Consider the following 22,360-nt stretch of genomic DNA (forward strand, 5'->3'; position numbering starts at 1 on the left):
TTCTTTGAAGAATGACATACTGCTCTCTTTTTGTGAATCCAGTTAAGGGAAGGAGTGAGGGTTGCAAGAGTTGGAATAGGTTCTCATAGAAGGCATTCAAGGGGCAAATAATATTTAAAAAGAACCGTCACAGGACATTTACTAGAGCCCTGAATCTAATCCTGCAAGGCTTACTTGGCCTGTCAAGTTGGCCAGTACAAATTTCTTTAGTGCACTTTTAAAATCTTTGGAGTTTTCCTAAAGAAAAATGATTTAGCAAACTCTTCATTTACAATGCTTTGTAGGATCTTCTCTGTTTATTGGTCTCAACCAAATCTACTGTTCAGGTGATTGTCCTGCATGTACAACTTGGACAGAAGTAATAAAGGACTGAGAAACTGCTAAAACATTTGCAGTTTTTACAGATGAATGTGATAACCTCTTATTATGCCATGTGGAAGCCCTGAATAACAGCCAGGGGCCTTAAATTACATTGAAACTGATTCCTACACCACAGCTCTCAGCCGTAAATGATGCCAAAAGACCATGGGCTTAAAATTAAAATGGAAAGAAATATATAAAAGCAAATGAGCTCCAGTGAGTCATTATTAATCTGAGGTTATAGAGCCCATCACTACTGAAGCCCTATGCCAGTTACTGCCAGTTATCTGTTACATTGTCTTTTTTAAATGAATATAGACATCAGGTTGTATACCAAATTCTTCTTTTCAATCCACACACATTACATAATAATATTAAATTACAGTTCATAAATAGTTAAATGTTATTCTTTAAAATTTCTTGAATCTTGTAGTTTATCTTAAATGCTGCATGTACTTTCTTCAATACAAGCTCACCCAAGAGACACCAAATGACTGAAGTCAGGAAATTCTAAATGAGGGCTCAAGCTGACATTTTGTTCCTAATTTATGCCTCTAACTTATAGCTACTAAGAGTGCATGTCCTAATAGTGCTTCTTTCTTTATTTGTATAAATAATATTATTGCAGCAGTCAGAACCTCCGCTTAAAGCAGGAAACATAAACTACCTTGAAACTTGGCCTGTGGTAGAAAGATATAGGTATAGAGTCTCTTCTTTTTTTCTGACTACTTTTGGATCAATGAAAAGTCAAGAAAAGATGCTACTTTTGTACTTTTGCACAAAAAGTACTACTTTTTGTGTAGTTAAATAAAGCCAGCCACCTTGCAATGGTATTATTTTAACAATAGCTCAATATCTAAAATAATGAAGCTAAAATAAACAAAATAATGAAATAAAAACCCAGCAGTTATAAAGGAAGAGAAAGAAACCCTGCAATTGGTATATAGCTTTGTACCTGAGAAAAAAGAATTCTTATCATCCATCATGCTGAAAATTAAACTGTTAAGCATCACTGTCATTTTACAGTTAATTATATTTTCTGTGTATATTTTCTGAGTACATTTTTATGTCTGGCTCAGAAACACACCAACATAAAATCAGAGATTGACTCTGGAGAAATACGATGTTGAAACTATGGTTGCTCAAAATCCTCATGATTCATCAGAAGCCAGATTCATTGACAACAACTCATGAAAAGTGATTATCCACTATTTAATAACAGTAAATAATAAAGATAGACCAAACTAACTATGTTTCATTACAGTTACATTTCACTCTATAACCAAGTGCTTGCACAACTTTGGGAAAGTCACAATCTTAGGGGTTGATTTTGTCCATGTGTTAAATGGTAAAGTCTTAGCTATACCACATGACTAGACTGGTAGAAGACTTAACAGTCTGCAGACAGATATAAAACAGCAAAGATAAAACAAACCCTTAAGTTTATAGTTCAAAAGCCTTTAACCGTATCTGTTTTCAGTAACAAAATTGTGCTACAACTTTGATACAAACTCATGGCACCTTACTGCACATGGTTGATCCCAGGAGCTTCCCTAAGAGAGTTTTTGTGTAATTGGTGTATTCAGAAGAAAATGAGACACCATCTGCATTGATGAGTCCTGAGCAGACCTGCTGAGCTGCAAAGAGGGGCTTACAAAGTGTGGGGCATTTCTTGCTGCTCTATGTGGCTTGAATAGGAGCTAGCTGAAATCTGGAAGAAGCATGGCTGTATTTCTGTGGGGCTAGGAAGTTCCTTCAAGAACATGGTGGCAATCACTGTGCCTTCCTAGGTCCAGCTGCTGCCAGTGCAGGATCTCTGCACCTCGGTGTGCGCACCAATGGTGCACCAACAAACCGTGGTTAAAAGCCGAGAGGGGTCTTTAAGTAGTCTGAGAAATGAGAGTTAGCGCCTTACAGCCATTTTCAAAGTCTGAACTGCTTTTAAAGCATAGGAAATGTTAAATTTTTTTTAGTTGTCTCATTTTTAGTTCCTTGCCTTGGGCTAGGAACACATTGGTGCGTTTCACATAATGAAAATAAAGCACATCCATTTGTTTTGTAAAGTGTCAGCTCAAACTTGGTTGATCTGTTTTCAGATGCAGTTTTAATTTTTTCATGAATGACAGCAAGAAACAATTCTGCAAACTTTGAAAGGTATTTTCAGCCAACAGTACTTGGAAGACATCTTCTCTCCCCTTTACTACCAAAACAAGTCACATTATATTTGACTAAGTCTCTGTGGTTAAGAAGTGTTATTTGAAAATTAAAGATAATTATTTTAAACTTTCCATTGTAATTTTTCATTTTGAAATGTAGTTATATTTCATTTAAGGGGAAAGAAAAAATAGCCAAGAGTAAAAGCTTTAGTATGAATCACTGTAAGTTTTTTCTGTTCTCATAATCCCTGCAAAACCCAAAACCCTTTCCCACCCAGACATAAATCAAAAATATAAATATTCACAATAGTTAGCTTACTTCTCTTATCTCATTCCTGTTCTCAGCACTTTTGTATGACAAGGACATTTAAAAAAGAGCTGAGAAAAAAATGCAAAGCCCCTTAAGCTGCAATCAATAAAATGTTCTGAAGTCTTTTAAAAAATGAATTACCCATTGATTGGATATTTTAAACTAAAATGGTCAAGGCAAGAATTAATGTGCAAGAAAGATCAAACTTGCAGTGGAAAGGAATTGGAAAATAGACACAGATTTCTTGATTGCATTTAATTTTCATGATGCCCTACTGCTCCACATAGCAGAGTTTCAGCGAATGCTCACAAGTACCTGCTAGGATGTGCATATTTCTTGCTCTCTCTTTTTTTCACCCACTTCCTTCTATCACACTACCCAGTCCAATTAATCTCTGAATTTTTGAGGAGATGCTTTGAGTTTTTATATTAAACAACTTTATTAAACAAAGGCATGATTAATATAAGTATGCATCCCTTCCTTGAATTTATTCCCTTTCATCCATTTCAACAAGTTCTACAAAATAACCCTTTACATTTGCTTTAAATATGGAAAAATGATGGAACAAAGTCTTGTTGGTTTTGGCTGAAGACATCATTCGCTGCTAGTTAAATTTTTCCTGCTAAAGGAAAGAGTTTCCCAAATGGATCAAGGTAGAAGGTTTCTCCAAGATTAAAAGCCTAAGTTTGAAAACAGCTTTGTGTTGTCCCCAGACGAAGTTCCAAAAGACACAAAAAGAGACAGAGCTGCTTAGGCAAAAATCACTTTTAGAGTCCTATGTAATCACTATAGAGAGACCAGAGTTATTTAAAAAGGATTATTTATTAAACATATTTCTTTACAAAGTACAATCAATGGTTTGCATTAAATTTTGGGGTTTGGTATTTGCCTGTATGTACACAAAAGCTTATAACAGAAATTATGTCTTGATTTTACACATGGCACACAATACAGAGTTACCTTCATATTTTGATTTCTGCCAACATAAGCAGTTGATAATAGCTTTCAGTTTAGCTGCTGTTTTTTCAAAGTGAACATGAAGCAACAACATTTCTGCAGAGTTTCAGCATTTATCAATGTACTCAATTATGACAAAGTAGAGACGACTAATCCTTTGAAAAGTTTCCACTGAGCATGAGTGGAACATGACATTTTTGGCAGGTTACTGGACTATCCTTATGATTGTTAAAATCACTTTTTGCAGTTATAAGATAGGAAGAATTGAGGAGCTAGGTAAATTTAATAATACCCTATTAGCAGCAGTTGATAGTAAATGCAACATAAGGTTTGTTTTGTCTGTCATACAAGGATGTGTCCTAGCAGACACTATTGTATTGTTCTCTACTTGAACAAAAGTATCTGCATTTATTGTATGTCTTTGGTAAAACAAAACAAAGATATAGAGACAAAAAGCCATTTATTGTCATGAGTGACTATTGCCATCAACTAATATGAATGCATTGCTAAAAATTAGTGAAGACAGGAAAATGCTGTAAGGTAAATATATACAGAGTTAAAATACAATTCTTATCCACTAGATAGTGATTTTGTGGCACTGTGGTTTTCAGGATATAACGTCTTTGAGAGCAATGTAATTTTCAGTGCAAGCTTAAGCAAAAATACCTGCCCGCTGTCATAAAAACGACAAACAAATCTGGAATGTTCAAAGTAAGTTTGTCTTCCACTTCTCCACTCTTGAGGCACCTTTAAGACATGGCACTTACTGTAAACCATCAAAGAATCGAGAAAAGCAGACACAATAAGCCTGAATTTTCCATAACAACTTTAAAGATCACTGCCAGAGTCACTTGCATAAGTAAACGATGCCTGTGTAAGGCTTGCCAGCAAAGCATCTTTCCTGAGAACGGAGCTGGGGCACTCTGTGTGCATCATAAGTGTGCGTGCTCGGAGCTGTGGTCGCTGTCGTGGCTGTCGTCGTTGGCTAGAGAGTCCCCTGTGTGCTGGAGCCCGGCGGCACCGATGCCAGAGAGCTCGGAGGGGAGCAGCGTGCCCTTTTTCACATTCACCAGTTCCTTCTCCCGGGCTGCTGCCCCTTGCTGGCCCCCTTTTACGCGCTTCCACTTCATCCGTCTGTTCTGGAACCAAACTTTTACCTTCGCAGAAGAAAGACAAAACAAGAAAATAAAGATGGGGTCACTGAAGGTAAAAGTCAACTTTCTACCTGTAGTGCAGCGCTTGGGGATTGTATTTTCCTAATGTGCCTTTCTGTCTGGATGGTAAAGAGCTTAGCAAGATTTCCCTGAAGACCAGGCAATTCAGTTTTGGGTAGGATGTGAACACTGGGGATAGTGACAGCAAGGGAGGAAAAGGAGCTATTCTTAAGAAGACAGTTGGGCTATCTGCTACAGACAGTTCTGTAGGAACATCTCCAAGCCCTTTAAAAAACATTCAAAAGATCACATACTCTTGAAAAATATATTAATGCCATTTGTCAGAGAGAGAAACAAAATCAAAATATTTCCCATCAAGGGACTGTGCAAAAGAATATACAATTTGAGTAACAGAGAACCCTTCATCAGATGGTAGTTACTCTGCAAAACAACTTGCCTGAAATTTGGCATTGCTTTCTTCTTTGTTTCTGTTAGCTGGTGATGAGTTTCAGGTGCACCACTTTAAAGGTGCCTTTTTATTTAAACTTGCTGAAGTATCTGAAAGACCATTTCTTACTATAAGAGCTTAAGACTTCCCTGTCTATTTCACAAATGTGTTCAAATTATTCTAGTCAACTGATCCTTTATTCTGCTGCATTTAACCATAGACCCTGATCAAATTTTTTAGACAAATAACTACTCCCAGAGTCAGAAGGCAAGGCATTTATAAATTGAGTCAAAATTAGCAAATAATTTCAGATAAGAATGAAAAAGAAATTCATAACATGGAAGACTAAAAATGTATCTGTGTTTAAGTCATATTAAACCCCAAGATTTCACACCAGCTGAAACTCATTATCGCTCCTCCCCATCTCTGTATGGAAATATATGAGGGAAAAGTCAACCTAAATTATTTGCACTGCAAACCACAATATTTTTCAATAGCCAAAAGAAAAGTAAAAAAAAAAAAGATGTGCATAGCAGCTGTCAAATATATTAGACCAGATTAAAGGCTGATTTCAGATCAGCTTCAAGTACTGTCACTGAGAACAGTATGAATAGAATATTGTTCAGTTTGATTCATTTAGAGTTAATGTTGCTGAAAAATCTTGTGTGTCTGTATGTCTGTGTGTCTGTGTGTGTGTGTGTGTGTGTGTGTATGCAGCTCTTCAGATGAAGGTTCCACAGAAAAATAAACAATGCCTGCAACATTTAACTTGGAAAAAAAGCAAGAAAGCCTGCAATGCTAGTATATCCTCTGCTGTGTTTAGCAGAATGTGTTTCAGAGTTTTAAAAGAATCAGCAAGCAACAGGCACAGCAGGACATATTGTTCAACATGAGTAATAGAGCCACAAAAATGCTGTTTTGCTGAATCTGTCTTACACATCCAGGAAACCTCACAGTTTTTAACCTTTACTATTGCTTTGAATTTTGCATTAAAATTTTACTACAGTTGAACTGATAGATAGCATCGTGCTCTTTGTAAATGTATATAGGAAGGAAGAGAGCTTATTTATTTTTTAAATAGTCTCTATTCCCGTTAAAGCCAAAGTGAGCTGCTAAAGCAAATCACTTGGGAACAGAGAAAAATGATTCCAGGTTAGTTAAGAGCCTTTAAGCAGAGCACATCTTTTCCTCTAGTCAGCTCATCAGAGCCAAAGAAATCTAGCTTGCCAAGTGAAAAAGTGTAAAAGGGAAGATATTTATTAGTGGCTGCTGTGATGTTGGATATTACCATACTCAGAACTGGTATCAGAAGAGTCTGTCACTGAAACAATGTCTTCAAAAGGGTATAGCATTGGCAGCTTTCTGGGAGAAGTGATAATATTTTGTTTCGTTTTTGGGGGGTTTTTTAACAGTGAAGTTTCCCTTGCAAAAGGCACTGCTCTACTTGTGCCAGGTAGCACAGTAGACACAACTGCAATAATTATCTGAACATCAAAAATAATACACTGGGTTGGACCCATTATCACAGGATATTATCCCACTTATGAAATAAGGGCCAAGCCATTATTCTTTGGTAAGAAAAAATTACAGGATTGGAGTAATTATTAAAAGGTCGAAGCAATTCTCTGGATATTTTTATGTCCTTGAACATTCACAGAATAATTCACATCACTCAAAGCCTAGAAGAGAGTAATAATAATTTATAGAAAACATGGTTTCAAGAAACATGACAATAATGCAGTTGAAGTTAAGGTTTCAGTGCACAGCCTGGATGCAACCTACTTTAACTTACTGGAATAAGAGACATCCAGGCCTTCTGGATGTGGTCAGTTCATTTGTGAATACTTGAGAAACTGAAGCTAATACTCCTGTGACCAGTCAGACACTGTCCTGGATAGGACAGGAGTGAACAGGATGATTAATGCCTGGCTTCTGTTCCAGGTGCTCATTTCTGTTCTCTCACAGACAAAACTAATTCTCACATTGCTAAACTGACATTTTTGACTGTTTTCTACTGTAATTTAATAACTTATTCTGGTTTTCATTTTTATGATGATACATTTTGGTTCTGCTTGTTATAATTCAGGCCATTTTGACAACAGCAGAGTTGAGATGAGTCTGTGTCCTTGAGCATTAAATCCAAAAGATTGACCCCAGGTCCAGGTAATGAGTAACTGAATCCAGGCTGGGGAGTACTTCTTCCTTCAGATCACTGGCCTTCAGATCAGCTCAGAAAATTATGCCTTAAGGTGCCTCCACCAGGGATTAGTAGAGGTCAGCACCTGCATATTAGTTGATATAAATCAGTAAAGGGATGATGACTTCCTTTTTCAAGGATGAGCACTAGTTACATTTGCATATTCCTCCAAGGATCCAGCATGTAATGCTATGTCTGCAGGTGACCCATTGTATGGGAAACATGGCATTTTGGGAAAGTTGGGCTGAAATGACTCCAGCTCCCTTTGCATGAACTCTCTTGAGTGTAGAAGGAAGAAAGTAACCCTGACAATCTCTTAGGAGGAAATATACTACTGAATATTATGAACATATAGCCTTCCCATAAAGAGAAAATGGTAACAATGTTAAAAAGGGGGGGAGGGCGGGGAAGGCTTTTTTGTTCATTACTTTAAATAAACTGCATCTGGTTTACTGACAGAATAAAAAATAAGCAATTGCTTTTTTGGTATGTCAAAGTTTATTCTCAAAAGCTAGAAATCATTTATAGTCTATTCTCAAAAGCTAGAAATCATTTATAGTCAAGTTTATAATTGAAAATTTTGTGAGTTTATTTTGATGCCATTTGCTGTGCTAATGTACTGCAGGGTTCTTATATAAGGGAATGCATTATACACACATAAAATAATTTTTTACTATATATTTCTTTATGTCCTCCATTATGAAGTATTGAAGTCCACTTTTGATCTGATCCAAAGTACACTAATGTCAATGTGAGTTTTTTTTCATAGAGCTCAGTAGACTCTAAATGAAGACCTTAATGCTCATTTGCTAATAATATGAGACAGGTACTTCACTTGTTATTTCCTCTAGAGATCAAATTTAGATATTGGAATTCTGAACTTCCTTTGGAGCTGAAGGTCAGTTATAGAGGGTATAATTGTTACTGATACGTGATCCATCGATATTTTAGTAATGGAAAGGAAGTGAAGCAAACTTTGTGTGCAGTAATTCAGAGCATCAGTTTATCTTGGTTCATGGAAAAGAATGCTTTTTAAACGCACAACTCATTTAAATCTTCATGCATATAACATGAGTCAAAACAAAAAACCCTGAGAAACATAAAGGAGAGAGGATAAAGAAAGAAGATAGAAAATAAAAGAAGTAGAATAAAATAGAATGGATCAAGAGTGACAGAGTGACTGAATGACTGAAAGAAAAATAAAGAAAAATTGAAATAAAAATAGAGAGAAAAAATCCTTGCTGAAATGAACTTTAAAAATTTTTGAAATTTCCCCCAGTGAAAAAACTAGTAGTGACATTCACAACTTTTGCAAAAAATTACATCCTTTAAGAAAGTTTAAAGATCTACTGTGACAAACTTAATAAGATTTACAGAGCTTTTAATGCTATTTTTCAAGCCTGTTAGCTCCAGCAGGGTCTGAGCGTGCTCACCACCTCTCAGAATCAAGTCCTGATTGCCTACTGTTTATTGAAATGCACTCCCTCGTCTCCACCCTTTGACTAGCACAACTTGACTGTATGGAGCAACATGTGCATGCACAGCAAACAAAGGAAGTGGCGGGAAATGAGCTGCATTAAAGATGATGGTAGCATTAACAGCTGTTTCTAAATCAGCGCTTATGAGGCAGTCTATTGAGCACATCTGCTTACTGGCACGAAAGCCCTGCTTCTTTTCCCTTAGTCAACAAGTTGTTTAGCATCTGCATCTCCACATCTGATGATTAGACTGTTACTTTAGATACGAGTAAATTATTTCTCATCGCATATCTCCTGATCTACAAGATAAATGTTTTGCTGTGACCAATTTATTTTAAGGTCTGCTCTGTAGGAATCATAGGAGGGGAGTTAAAACAATGAGGTTGACATTGTTAGTGTCTACATTGCCAAAATAATTATTACATACTTATGATATATAGGTTCTTAGTAGTCTGAAGGACCACATGATGGGCTGTGTTGGATGTGTATCTTTAATATAACTTCCTTATGTGGACATCAACAACTCCTTTTGATTCAAAATATAAATATTTCCTAAAGCTTCTGATTTAATGCTCCTTCTTCAGCAGAGCCTTTCAGTCATGTTAACTTTAAGAATAATTGAATGAAAAAGTAATGACTGAATTCAAACTATCTTACTTTTACTATCAGCTCCCTTTCTTCTTTTAAGAAAAAAAATACTTTCTCTTTATAAAAGCTATTTTCTGGAAATGAAAAATTCTTTCCTAAAATCCAGTTTTCTATTCCAGGTTTTAGTGGCATGAGTCCTAAACAAGATTAAAATTTGAGGCCTGATATCTAGAGAGCCTTAAAAATTAGAAACAAGAGTGCTGTGCCAGTTGTAGCTATTCTTTTGCTTTAGGGGATCTGTATTTCTAAGCAAGAGTCTTTGCAGTCAGCATCCCAAATTCCATGTTTTAATATACCTAAATGATATGTCATGAAGACCAAAGCAGCAAGCCTTTAAAGCATTCTGCCTCAGTCAGCCATTATCCATTTACATTTATTATTTTTAAACCTTTCGGTTTACTTTCCTCTGATACAGACAAACATATGAATAATAAAAAATAACCCTAAGTTTTCAAAATTAGAAAAAAAAATAGGTTTACTTCTAAGCTTTCTTAGGCCTTGAAAACATTCCTGTTATTTTTAGATAGTACATTTATGCTGCCAAGTTTTAAGGAAAGTCCAACTCCTGAAATTTACAGAAATCTCTGGTGTTATACAGCTGAAGCTTGCCTTTTTTGCATGCATACAGATAATATTTTCATGATAGTTTATTCAGAAACGTATACAAGTAAAATACCTATGAATATATAGAAGTAAATATATATTAATATATAGAAGTATATGAATACTTCTATATATACTTCTATATGAAGTATAGAAGTATACTTCTATATGAATATATAGAAGTAAAAAACCTATGAATAAATATAATTGCTCATAGAATATAACAAAGGAATTCCATTTTCTATTCCAAAGAAAATCTCAAATATATTTTAGAGATTAAAACTAATTTAAATAAATTTTATTATTAAATGTTTTCTTAGTTAATATAAAATATTTCCAAAATCCATCACTTGAAGAAAATGGACTTATCTTTGGAAATTAAGAAGTGGTACCAGAGCCTTGTGATTAAAATTATTTAAGTCACCTGCTCACTTATTTAAAATGATCTGCTTCATGTTACATTACAGAACCTTACACTGAATGTGTACAAGTACTTTGCAGCAGCTGTTGAGAAAAAGGGGAGGTTTTGGCAGGTGCACAAAGGACAGCTGGAGCTTTTGGCACCCAGGAAGGTGTAGGAGTGAGTTCTGGTTTATCGTTACATGAAAGTCAGTTGAGATTTTGGTACTGCTTAGGTGATACATTCTCCTTTCTACCTCCCACGTTTAAACAGGGATGGAATAGCCATTATATTTCAGAGGACAGCAGTGATAGCAGCACTTCATTCCAGTTTCAAAAGTCTTTGGGAGCACTCAGTTTACCTCCCTCTACTCCCTCCAAAGAACAGTTGCCTTCTCCACCAATGGTCTTCAAAATTGCTTTCATGATCAAACAGCTAATCCTCCTCAATCAAAACCTCTCTAAAGTAGATTTTGCAGTTAATATATCTTAAGCAGAAGGACAAATACTATTTCAGGCACCTTCCTCCTAGTGACTTGTTTTACATAATCTAAGGTCGTATTTTTTTTGTAAAATTAGTCTTTCCTTTTTTTGGTTATAGGCAAAGAAAGGCAATCTGAGGGGCTGCTGCTTGAACTCCCTATATCTTATTCTCCTGTAATACATCTTTTAAGAGCATACTTTCATCCATTCCTTTACTATGTATAGGACCTAAGGGGGCTTACAGGGATGGAGAGTGACTTTGATAAGTCACTCATAGGACAAGGGGGAATGGTTTTAAGATAAAGGAGGGTAGGTTTATATTAGATATTAGGAAGAAGTTCTCTACTGTGAGGCTGAGGTTGCCCAAAGAGCTTGTGAACTTTCCATCCTTGCAAGTGTTTCAGATTGGAGTGGATAAGGATCAGAGCAACTTTGTCTAGTAAAATGTTCCCTGCCCATGGGCAGTTGGAACTAAATGATCTTTAAGGTACTCTAACCCAAACAATTCCATGATTCTATGATCGTGTGATCCAAACCTACAAAATAAACAAATGGTGGAAAACTAATTACCTTAAGCTAAACTTTCCTCTTCTTTTTGTAGACATTTACCTCCATGAATTACTCATATGTAGAGTATTTTACTCAATGATGAAAAAAAATTGTAATGTTCATCACTTTGCACCCATTTTGCACAGATCAACATTTCTCAATGGCCTCCCAAAGAAAAAAAAATCTCCTTTTTTCTACATGTTCATTTTTGACTCTACAAAATAATTTGTTCTCCACTGATTTCTTCTATTTCTTAAAATGACTACAAACAACAAATTTAAAAGCTCTTCTCTCCCTAAAGAGACAACAGAAGAAGCCACATCTTTCTCAACTTGAGTATAAGAAGGAGCAGGGGTAGGTAATAGCCATGCCTCAAACACTTGGTAAAAGCAGCTGTATGAGCTGCTAATATTCTTGTCTCTATCACATATGCTTCTTGGCACAGCAGAGGTTTCTCCCCACCCAGAACCTCATGGGGTCTCTCTGCAGGTGTAGGGTCCATTCACAACCAACAGCTTGAAGTTCTTGGCTCTTTGCATATGAATTGCTTGTTTAAATTCAATCCATACTGGAAATTAAATATGTTGATGAATTTTTGCCATGTAATTTTTTTTAAATAATTAGTAAAATAATTTTTAAATAATGCACAAATCAAAATTATGCACTAATTATGTCTAAGTTTTCTAGCTGAATTCTTTCCTGAGAAAGAACAGAGGTAGCACAGTGACTCTTACTGTTGGTATTTATATTGCTCAAGACAAATATCAAAGTTTTATTTTATTAACAGTGTTACTTTAAATAAACAAAAAATCTAAAGGATTTCAAGCCATGCAGACTCATTATTATAGTGTGGATAGAGTGTGCTTAACACATGGAAGTGTGGAATGAGCAGCTGCCTTTCAAAGATGTGACAGCATGACAGACTGATGTGGTCAAGCCTGTCCCATCAATACAGTTTGATTTTTGTTTGATTTTTGTTTGAAAATATTCACCACCTAGCCTCAGAAAACTAGCTTCCTAAAGTAGAAAATTAGTTGTGCCATTTAATGCATGAAGAGATATTTACACTTCCAGCAGCTGTGCAGAACAAACACATGATGGAGGAATGTTGAATTCCTGTTTTCTTGCCTGGGTGACCAAATAAAGCTACTCTTACCTTATCAGTGAAGTCTAAACAATGCAGTGATTAACCTCCATTTACCTTCGTAATGCTGAGAAGTATTTTAATCAAGTCACTTGGGATGAAGTTTTGAGGTAACCAGGTCTGGAGAAAAGTTTTCTAATGGTAAGCTTCATGTAGTATTTGCACGATCTTAACAATGCAGTGCTACAGTGTGGGTTATGGTACTATACCATAAGTATAATTTAAATAATAGGGCTGCTTGTTTCCATTTCTGGCAGGAAAAAGGCATCACAAAGCTTCTTTCTTTGTGACTCATTCCATGTTGGTACCACATGCATGGAAGTCAAACGCTTGGTACAAAAGCATTCTTCACTTGGAAAAAATTTTGTCCTTTGCCTATGCAAAATCAATGGCTTTAGGCTTTTTATAAATGATTGGTAGCTTCTAGGCAGATATTGGGAATTAAAGTTGAGAAGAAATAAAGCTGTTGTTGCCATCAGCAGAATTTAATCTGACTAGGTGGGATTTTCCGTTTGTGTTGGCAAACTGAAGCATTACATATTTCGACTGTTTATTCCGGTAACCTTAGCTAGCCTGAAGAACTGCAACATTACTCTTTTGATTAGCTCCACGCAAAAAGATCTTGTGAGATGGAAAGATCTCCTACTCTTTCTATATTTGGCAGGATCAACTCCGTAAAAATGTCCATTTTGCCACTCCTCTGATACCCCACTGCAGCTGCTTCCTCCCCTCATCCCACGGTGAGATATTAAAAAGTCTGCATGGAACCATCTCCAAGTTTATCTGGAGGTACAAAAAAGCCAAGAATGCGTTTGTCAAGGTTACAAATATCTAGGGAACTCAGATAGTTTTTAGTCTAACTAGCACTTCAAAATATAATAGAGGCCTGCCAGCTGAAAATTATTAACTGCTGCCTGATCTGGGATTGTGAGTGCACTCTACAGGAGAGGGAGCAAGCATTATATGTACCTATATTTCTGGAGTTCTTACAATACCATAATAGAGCCATCCTACCACCAGATGTGCTTATAATGCTCTCAAAGTGCACTCTTTATATCTAGGCAATTGAGGCACTTATTTAATGTCATCCTCCTGTCTTGTAACTCAGGTTTCCTTTTTAGGGAGTGATAGGATTACTTCGTTCTCCTGAGCCATATGTAGGGGGTTTTTTCTTGTTTTTTTTTTTTTTTTTTTTTTTTTTTCTTGCTTCTTCTTTTTTTGTGAAGTAGCCTTCCATGAGTCATTTATGTTTGAATTGATCTTGTAAGTTATTTCAAAAGTCAAATGAAGCCTTACTTTGATGACTGCAGAAAACTTTAATACTCTTATATAGCTTTTTAAATATGGTTAGACATCTGCTTTTTTCTACAGCTTATTTAAATGCCAGAAAGGTAATTATGAAGTGTTAGTTGGTCAGTGCCTCTTTTAATCTGTGGCATATGGTAGAAATTATCACTATAGTCAAGAGGAAGATAGAGATTTTTTAAGATAATAGGCTACATTATTTATCTCACATCTTGGAGAATAACTGAAAGTTGTAGTTTTAAGATGACCCAACAATACTTTCTCCAGATTATTTTGTTGTTCTTCTTTATCTGAATAATACACTTGTCTTAAAAATCTTAACTAAAAAGTAATGCTAAACAAATAATTCCATCAGGGGTAAGGTCTGCTCTTAAACCTATTTTCCAAGCAGATTCATTATTTCACCCAATAGCCAATGCTACTATTTTACCATTGTACCATCTCTAGGAAGTTTTAATTCTCTGTATGCAAATTCAATGTTTCATGAGAGATTAAGAAATCTCCCAACACCAAGGGGTCTACAGCATGAAATCAAGGCTATCACTTGTGTGTTCACTTATTTCAAACAAAGGAACTACTGCTACTACTTTCAAACAAAGGAACTATTGGCTATTGCACTCTCTGCAATGCAGCTCTGGGAAAATAGTAAAGAGAAATGGTTCTGCAAACAGCAAGTTTCTAAAAATGCTATCTCATGGGAAAGGGGGGGCATGGTCGATAATGCCATCAATATATTTTAGGTCATTTTTTGCACCTGTTTAAGGTAGGTATCAAATATGATCTCCTCTGTAGGCATGGCCAGTTGAAAAAAAGTCATAACGGTAGTTAGAATGAAAATAAGTGCTGTTATCTCGCTCAAGGGTAATGATTCATTTTGGTAATGATGGAAAGACAGTTCCTGAGGAGACTTCCCTCTCTTAACTGGAGAGAAAAGAAGTATTAATGTCACATCATGCTCACCCTGAAGTACATTTTTAAGTCACTGGAGGAATACTGATATAAAACAAGTATACAAGAAGAGCCAAGTCTTTTGATTTATGGCATTCAGCTTCTGAAGTCTGCCATATACCAGGGAAACCCCTACCCAGATCCGTGCTATTTACACCATTTTTCTATCAAAGCAATAGATTTGGTTTAAAAGAGACATTTTTACTTTATAACATTACTTGGCTATAACATACATAACCATATGATTCAGAAACTGAAAAATATGTCCAGAATTTCCCCTCAGTGTTCACTTTTTGATTAACAATACAGTTTTAATGTTTTTTGTTGTTGTTGTTTCTTCTCCTTTTCTCAGACCATTTTACTGTGGGAAGACACAGAACTGGATTCTATCAAACTAAAAATCTTAATGCTTTCCTTTTCTAAGGTGGTGTTAAGCAGGAAGGCAGGAAGGAAGGAAGAAGGGAAGGGAGTTATCTCTAGGAGCTCAGTTGTCACTCTGTGATAATCTGGGGAAGCAGAGAAGGATTCACTTACATAAATAAAAAGACTAATGACAATGCTGTAGAAATTACCACAATAATCTGCAGAATGCTTAAAACTGATGCTTTGTGACAGCTGGAGAACAGAAACTACTACCATGACTTAAATAAATTCTCTGTACTTATATAGCTGGACTGTCTTTTCTCCTCCAAAACCAATATTTAATATTTATCTTATTTTCAGTATGCTAAATGCTTTTAGATTAACTATTCCCTTCAGGATAATAAACTGTCTCTTCATTTAGTTGTACTACTCAACATGATCTTTGAAGAAAAGAACATAGAATTTTTCCAGGGCAACACTTAATTCTAGGCCAAATTCACCATTATTAAATGTAGAGCTATATCCAGCTGACTGATTCCTGTCAAATTTGCCATCAGGTATTTTTTTAAATTTATTTATCATTGTTCAGTTTCATGCCGACTCTACCTTTGTCACCAAGACAAGAATTCATTCTTTCTCGCCTTAGCTGTCAAAATCAGGTGTGAGTCTAAAAAGCATAGACAGTGGAAATGAAAAACAGGCAAAATTTTATCAATTATTTGATACAAAATAATGTACTTCAAAAACGTAACTACCATACATAAGTAACTGAAAATTACCCCAGTGAAACCTGGTACTGTGGTCAAATCGAACAAGAAATTGCTGTGTTTTTCTCGAAAAGCTCAAAGGCACAGCCATTTTCTAGAAGCTTTCAAAGCAAAAAGCTGTTGGATTTGCTTTTGTGAGTAAAAATGTGTTCATTTTAAAAATTATTTATTGTTTCATTTATTTGCTGGATTTGATATATGTACCTATGGCAGGTGCTCAAGAAAATTGCAAATCTTCTTATATGTAGACTTCACAAATCATTATGCTATTTTGATACCTACTTTTGACTTTATCATCATCTTACTGATTGCATCTAAAGCAATCCCTCAATCTCATATTAATTCCTGAAAAAAGAATGACTGTCTATCAGTGGGCAAAAAGCTTTCCATTTTAATATTAAAACTGTAGGAAATATTTAATGAGATTTTGTGTATTTGAGGCCAGTATTCTAAACTTCTTTACTAAAACACATTTTCAAAATGTGTACATTGATGTAATTATTATTTGAAATGTGACTTCACTACCTATTTAGTGTATAAAGATGAGATCCTGAAACACTTCAATACATGTGTAACATGGATATTTCCATTAGAAATCAATGTGACAACATGCATGATGAAACTTAAGCACATGCAGAAGTGTTTCCTGGACCAGGGTTTGGTGAGCAGGAAACCAATAACAGTGATAAGAAATTCCATCATCTCCGCTGCTTTTACAGAGCAGGGTAAGATAAAGGGGTTTAAAATGCCTGTATCCCAGTTTTGCTGGCGTTCCCATTTTTGCTGCCATCTGGAAACAGGATGTTCAGAAACTCTGCATTAATGGCCACTGCATATACTTAATAGGCTGAACTAAGTTGCTCGTATTTGTTGCATGCAGGCAAACCAACTCCTTGTGCATACAGTGTTTGGGACCTACCCCCTCTTCAATGACATTGGTGTGGACGGATTAGAAAAGACATGCACCCATCTAACAGATCTATCACTCATGCTTTTATCTTCCATCTCTGCCTAAGAGATGAAATTAATCTGTAAGTGGTACGTATGAAAGTATAAATTACTTTCACAGCAGAGAGATAATAAATGTATATAATTTTGCTAAAAACATTCAATCTGATTTATCAACATAAATGTTAGCATGATAATATTTTATATATATATGTATATATATATAATATTATAATGAGCTTTACTGTGAGGAGCTGCTAATCACTGGCACATATTGGGCAGGCATTTAAAGTCCATTATTTTTCATCAGTACCTGTCTTTCAGTGAGGTCAAGATTTACTGCTATCTCATATCTTCTCAGCCTGGTCAAATAGTTATGATGAGCAAATTCTGCTTCTAGCTCTCTGATTTGCTCCTTGGTGAAAGCTGTCCTTTCCTTCCTGGGTTTACTGTTGACCTCTGTCTTGTAGTTGCCTTCTTGGGAATCTGAAAAAAAAAAAAAAGGCAAAAAGTGATGTAATGTAATGACAAGTATACAGCGAAATAGGAAACAAGCCCAAAGACGACGACAACAACAAGCTAAAGTTACATCTTTCAAACTTTCTTCTCTCTGAAACACACCCTTGCTTTCATTCCTTTGGATCCTTTGCTGTAAATCAGGAAAGCAGAAGTAATTCTGGCAGACTTGATCTGCTGCTTCCATTGAAACACATCAAACTTTAGCTTAAAACCTTGCAGTGCTTCATTTTCTAACAATTCTCTGAATAATTTCTGCAAAGCTTCAATTCCTTCCCACTGCTGGCAATTCTCAGTGCACCCAACCAGTACAGGATGCGTATCATTTGATTACTGTATAATGAGTAATACCTCAAGAATCTCTCTCCCCTATCATTTCACTAATACCTTAAGCCAAAGCTGTTTTACAGCAGACACTTTAAGGTTTAGTGCAGTTACACTTTCAGGGAAAGCAACAGACAAAGCACAGGAAACTGACCACACGTCAAAAGGAAGTTGGTCCTATCCCATGTCCCATGGGATCTCCTGCTCACGCCATAGTGCAGGTAGGAGCTTTTTGGCACAGCTGGTATCAATATAGGAAATTTGCTACCACTGATGCTCATTACCTAAGGGATACTTTGGCCACAATAAGAGGAGCTTTGCTGAAAGTTTCATTATCACCCTCATAGTTCCTTTTACTCTCAGAAACAGATATATTTGGTCCTGACCCAAACTACTGAACTCAGTAACTCAGTGACAGTCATTCTATTGCAGTCAGTGAAGTCAGCTTAAATAAATGAATGTTCAAACCATAAGGAAAAAAAAAGAGAGTGGAAGGAAAAAAAAAAAAAAAAGGAAAGAAGAAGAAGAAAAAAAAAGACCAGACATTTGTAAGTTTGGGTATGATACAACACCTATAAATCCAAAATTAGCAGGAGATCAGTACAAGTATCATTAGTCAAATTCTGGCCTCACAAACCATCTTAAAAATGTCACAGATTAATTCACACTTCAGCTGCTGATTTAAATAGAAACGTGCATCAACATCCAAATGAACTGGCTCACAAAAAATCCCTCCCTGGGACTCTGTGTCAGATGAATCATCAGCATGCCTGAGCCTGTCCAACTGGCCAATGAGTCTGGTTTCAAGTCTACATTTTATAAAGGTATAAGAATATTTTCACTTTTTTTCAGTCACTCTGTTATTTGGAAGGGACTTTGGGGGTTTTTGAATTGTTTTTTTTTTTGTAATGAGAACTGTTGATTCTTGACTCAGTGCTATAGTCAATAATTTAAAATATTTTAAAGCTAATGGCTGCATATCACCAAACCTCTGCTTTTGCTGACATGACACACAGAACTTTGCTTCAAATGTGAAATGTAGTACTGGCTGTATGACTTAGAGTGTCCACCAAAGTTGGTGAGTGTATCTGGGAGTTGTTCAGCCACAAGCACAGCAGGGATTTTAGGACATTAGATGGCAGGCCCATTGACAATAGTGTGGGGCCAAGGTCTATATCCAAACTTGACATAGAAAACTTGATATTTCAAAACCACTTTACACCTAGAAATTAACATTTCTTCCTTTATGCTAATAGGCAAAGTAGAGTCACTGTAACTTCTCTCCATGTTTTTCTGTTTCAGGAACATGCACGTTGGTTTTTTTCCTTTAAATTTCTCTGTCTGCTATCCCATTATAAGGTCCAAATATCAGTAGATCACCTGAATTTAAATACTTAAACCCCTAAATCCCCATTCCATTGAATCACTGAAGAGACACACCTAAATCATTATTCTTACCATTTTGGCTAACCATTCTTATACTGCCAGATGTGTTTCATACAGGTTTGAAAGCAGATGGGTGTGCATAGTCATTATGTGCTGCATGACACAGAAATTAATTTTATGCAAATAATTTCTATAGTCCTCTTATAACTGTCCTGGTCATCCTGTGCCTGTGGGAGGCCATGAGCCAAGAAGTCTTCCCATGTCAGTACTTGCTGTGAGAGGGATCCATGGCTCACTGCTTTCCAGACTAGAGGTGGTGTCCTTAAATAAAAGTAATGTACCTACATATGACACTGATACCATATCAAAGATAAAATACTGGAAATGAAGACATAAGTCTGGATACATGACAGAAAGAGGGGCCAAGGCTATCAAACCTTGGTAGCTACTTCTATTGTGAATATTTGAAGGGAAAAAATTAAGGAGTACCCATCCAAATGTCTCCCAGGAAGACACTGATCTCTGTAAATGACTGAGACTTGTAACATGGGCAATTTTGGCAAGCAGATGGTTCCATGAGGAAAACGGCTTTGCTGTTCAGCAGCAAATGTTTTTTTTGTAACATTCAGAGCCAATGGTTCTTGGGATACTGAAAAGGGAAGGGGAGGAATACTGGGATAAGGAAAGGGGAATATAACTGCATTAGTAGCCTACATCCATCATCTTTGCCAACAGAGAGGATTCAGAACTGTTATCAGTGTTAGCCCATACAGATCCCGTGGAAATATAAGCATTCTTGGACTATTGGTTATTTTGACATTTCTTCCATTGCTGGATTCTACCTTTAATTCAATGCTGGATTCTAAATGCCTGACAGCCATAGTTTTGTTAGCAGTAAGATGCCACCAGCAGACTGACACAGTGGAAAAGTTGCAGGGTTTTATTTGTTTTTGAGAATATTATTGATTGGATTTGTAATAGTGTAAAAACCACATGGTATATTCAAACACTACTGAAAGCAGAAACTGGAGAGGTACACAGAAATCTGGGACATGTACAGAGAGCTGACTCCCTCTCAATACTGAGGTAATGTAACAGAGCAACCAGAATCCCAGGAAATCTGTTTCAAAAAAAATACAGCCAGCAAGACAATAGTATTTTGCTTAATGCATTTGAGATATTGAAAATATATCTAAAAATAGACTGAAACGGGTACTAGTTAGGTAATCATGAGTCTCTTGCTGTCATCCTGCTTGCTGCAGTGTCGCTGTGGTTCATGTGCAGGTTGCCTTTTATGTCCTATTGATGTTGTACTGCTTGGAATTTTAGTTTTAAAATTTGGGGTTGTTTTAATTTCAAAGGAGAAAGAATCTAGGTTTTCTAATTGGCTGTTGTTTTTTTAGCAGTCTCTATAAAGCCAAGATTGGGAACTCCCATCTCTTTCTGACCTTCAGGACTCTGTTCATATCACCTGACTAGCTTCTCTTTGGTGGAAAATGGGTGGGAGACTTGGAAGAGATTCTTGGCAGAACTCACGTCAGCCTACATCTGTTTTGCAGCTGTTGCAACTAAGGCAAGAAAAAGGTCCCAAGAACCTTAGTTTTCTTCTACTGGCTACATCTTATGCCAAGTGGTAGGTGTAGAGGCAGAGAACAAAGCCTAGGGGGAACTGAGTTAGACTACTTGCCTCTCAAAAGGCACACATAAAATACATACAGATGGTACTAACCACTTGATGAAAAATACAGTAATCTATATTGTCTGTCTTCCGCCTTCTGCCAGACCAACTCTGGCACACTTTCAGAAGATGTAGCCTACATGCAGGTATTTGTACCTTATCAGTCTCTCCTCTGGAAACCTTTGTTCTTTAGATGTCAAGTAATGTAGGCAGTTAAACACTGCTTTGAGGGATGCAGGTCATGCCTTTTCTTAGAACTGTTTTTATCACTTTTCAAAAACTCCAAGCAGCATCTTTAATATCTCCTGTTAGACAAAAATACTTGTTGGTAACTGATGTAAGAAAGTACTGTTTGGAAAGACATTCAGAGTTATAAATGGCTGTTCCACAAATCTTTGAAGACTAAGATTTTTGCCGAGTTTAAAAACAGCTCAAGATTTATTTTTAAAAAAAATCATTCCTAATCACCCTATTCCCCACCCTCAAAAGTTACTTCTGCTTTACTTTAAGGAATGGTTTGTTCTTAATCCCAACATTTGTATTATCCCATCAGAGTTCCTATTTCCTTCTCTCTGCATCAAGAGCTGAAGCATGCCAAGCGAACACAGGATCAAATTCCTATACAGTGATAATTTTGATGTTTTTACTTCTGATACCCGCCTAAGGAAAAGAAAGACTGATCCAGAACATTGAAAGAGACTGGTGGAGGTATCTATGGTACAAAGACCTGCTAGTAACCAGGTAGGGTCAGAATCAAAGGTCAAATGTGCAAGAAACACCCTTTTTTTTCTTGGATTAGTTCAACAGCTGGCATACCTTCATTTCTCAGACAGAAATGAACATTCAGTTAATACCAGGAATGTAAATCCCCAGACAAAAATTTTCAAAAATTAATCAGATTGCTAGTGTTCTATTGGTAGTTACAGAAGGTTTTCAGATCCTGATATGCACACTGAGAGTGAACAGTGACAATGACCACTAATGATTTTTGACAAAAAGGCCATAAGAATTTCACCTTTATTGCTCAGTATTCAGGTTTTCAACTTTTACTAACAGTTTGCAACACTTACCCATGAAAAGCCCCCAGCACTAGCAAACAATTTCTAAATTTATTTCACTATTAATTTATAGTGAAGTTGGATAAATTATATGTCCTTAATTGTGTATCTTCCTATAAATGATGATCAAGCAAACCACTACAACATAGCATCTACTTTGAAATGAAGCTATCTATGCAAA

The 22,360-nt window shown here is 36.2% G+C and overlaps 1 protein-coding gene across 1 annotated transcript in view; it reads right to left on the reverse strand.

Moving 5' to 3' along the window:
* Positions 1 to 2,901: 2,901 nt before the first annotated feature.
* MEOX2 (mesenchyme homeobox 2) overlaps positions 2,902 to 22,360 on the reverse strand; it is a 53,159-nt gene continuing 33,700 nt past the window's right edge. Inside the window, exons 2-3 of the mRNA XM_005480837.4 lie at positions 17,531 to 17,703; positions 2,902 to 4,940 (exon numbers count right to left, since the gene is read on the reverse strand). Of these exons, the coding sequence (XP_005480894.1) occupies positions 4,716 to 4,940; positions 17,531 to 17,703 (398 nt within the window). The 3' untranslated portion in view covers positions 2,902 to 4,715. The remainder of the gene's footprint in view (positions 4,941 to 17,530; positions 17,704 to 22,360) is intronic.

This window comes from Zonotrichia albicollis, chromosome 1 (assembly GCF_047830755.1).
Source record: "Zonotrichia albicollis isolate bZonAlb1 chromosome 1, bZonAlb1.hap1, whole genome shotgun sequence".
Classification (NCBI taxonomy): domain Eukaryota; kingdom Metazoa; phylum Chordata; class Aves; order Passeriformes; family Passerellidae; genus Zonotrichia; species Zonotrichia albicollis.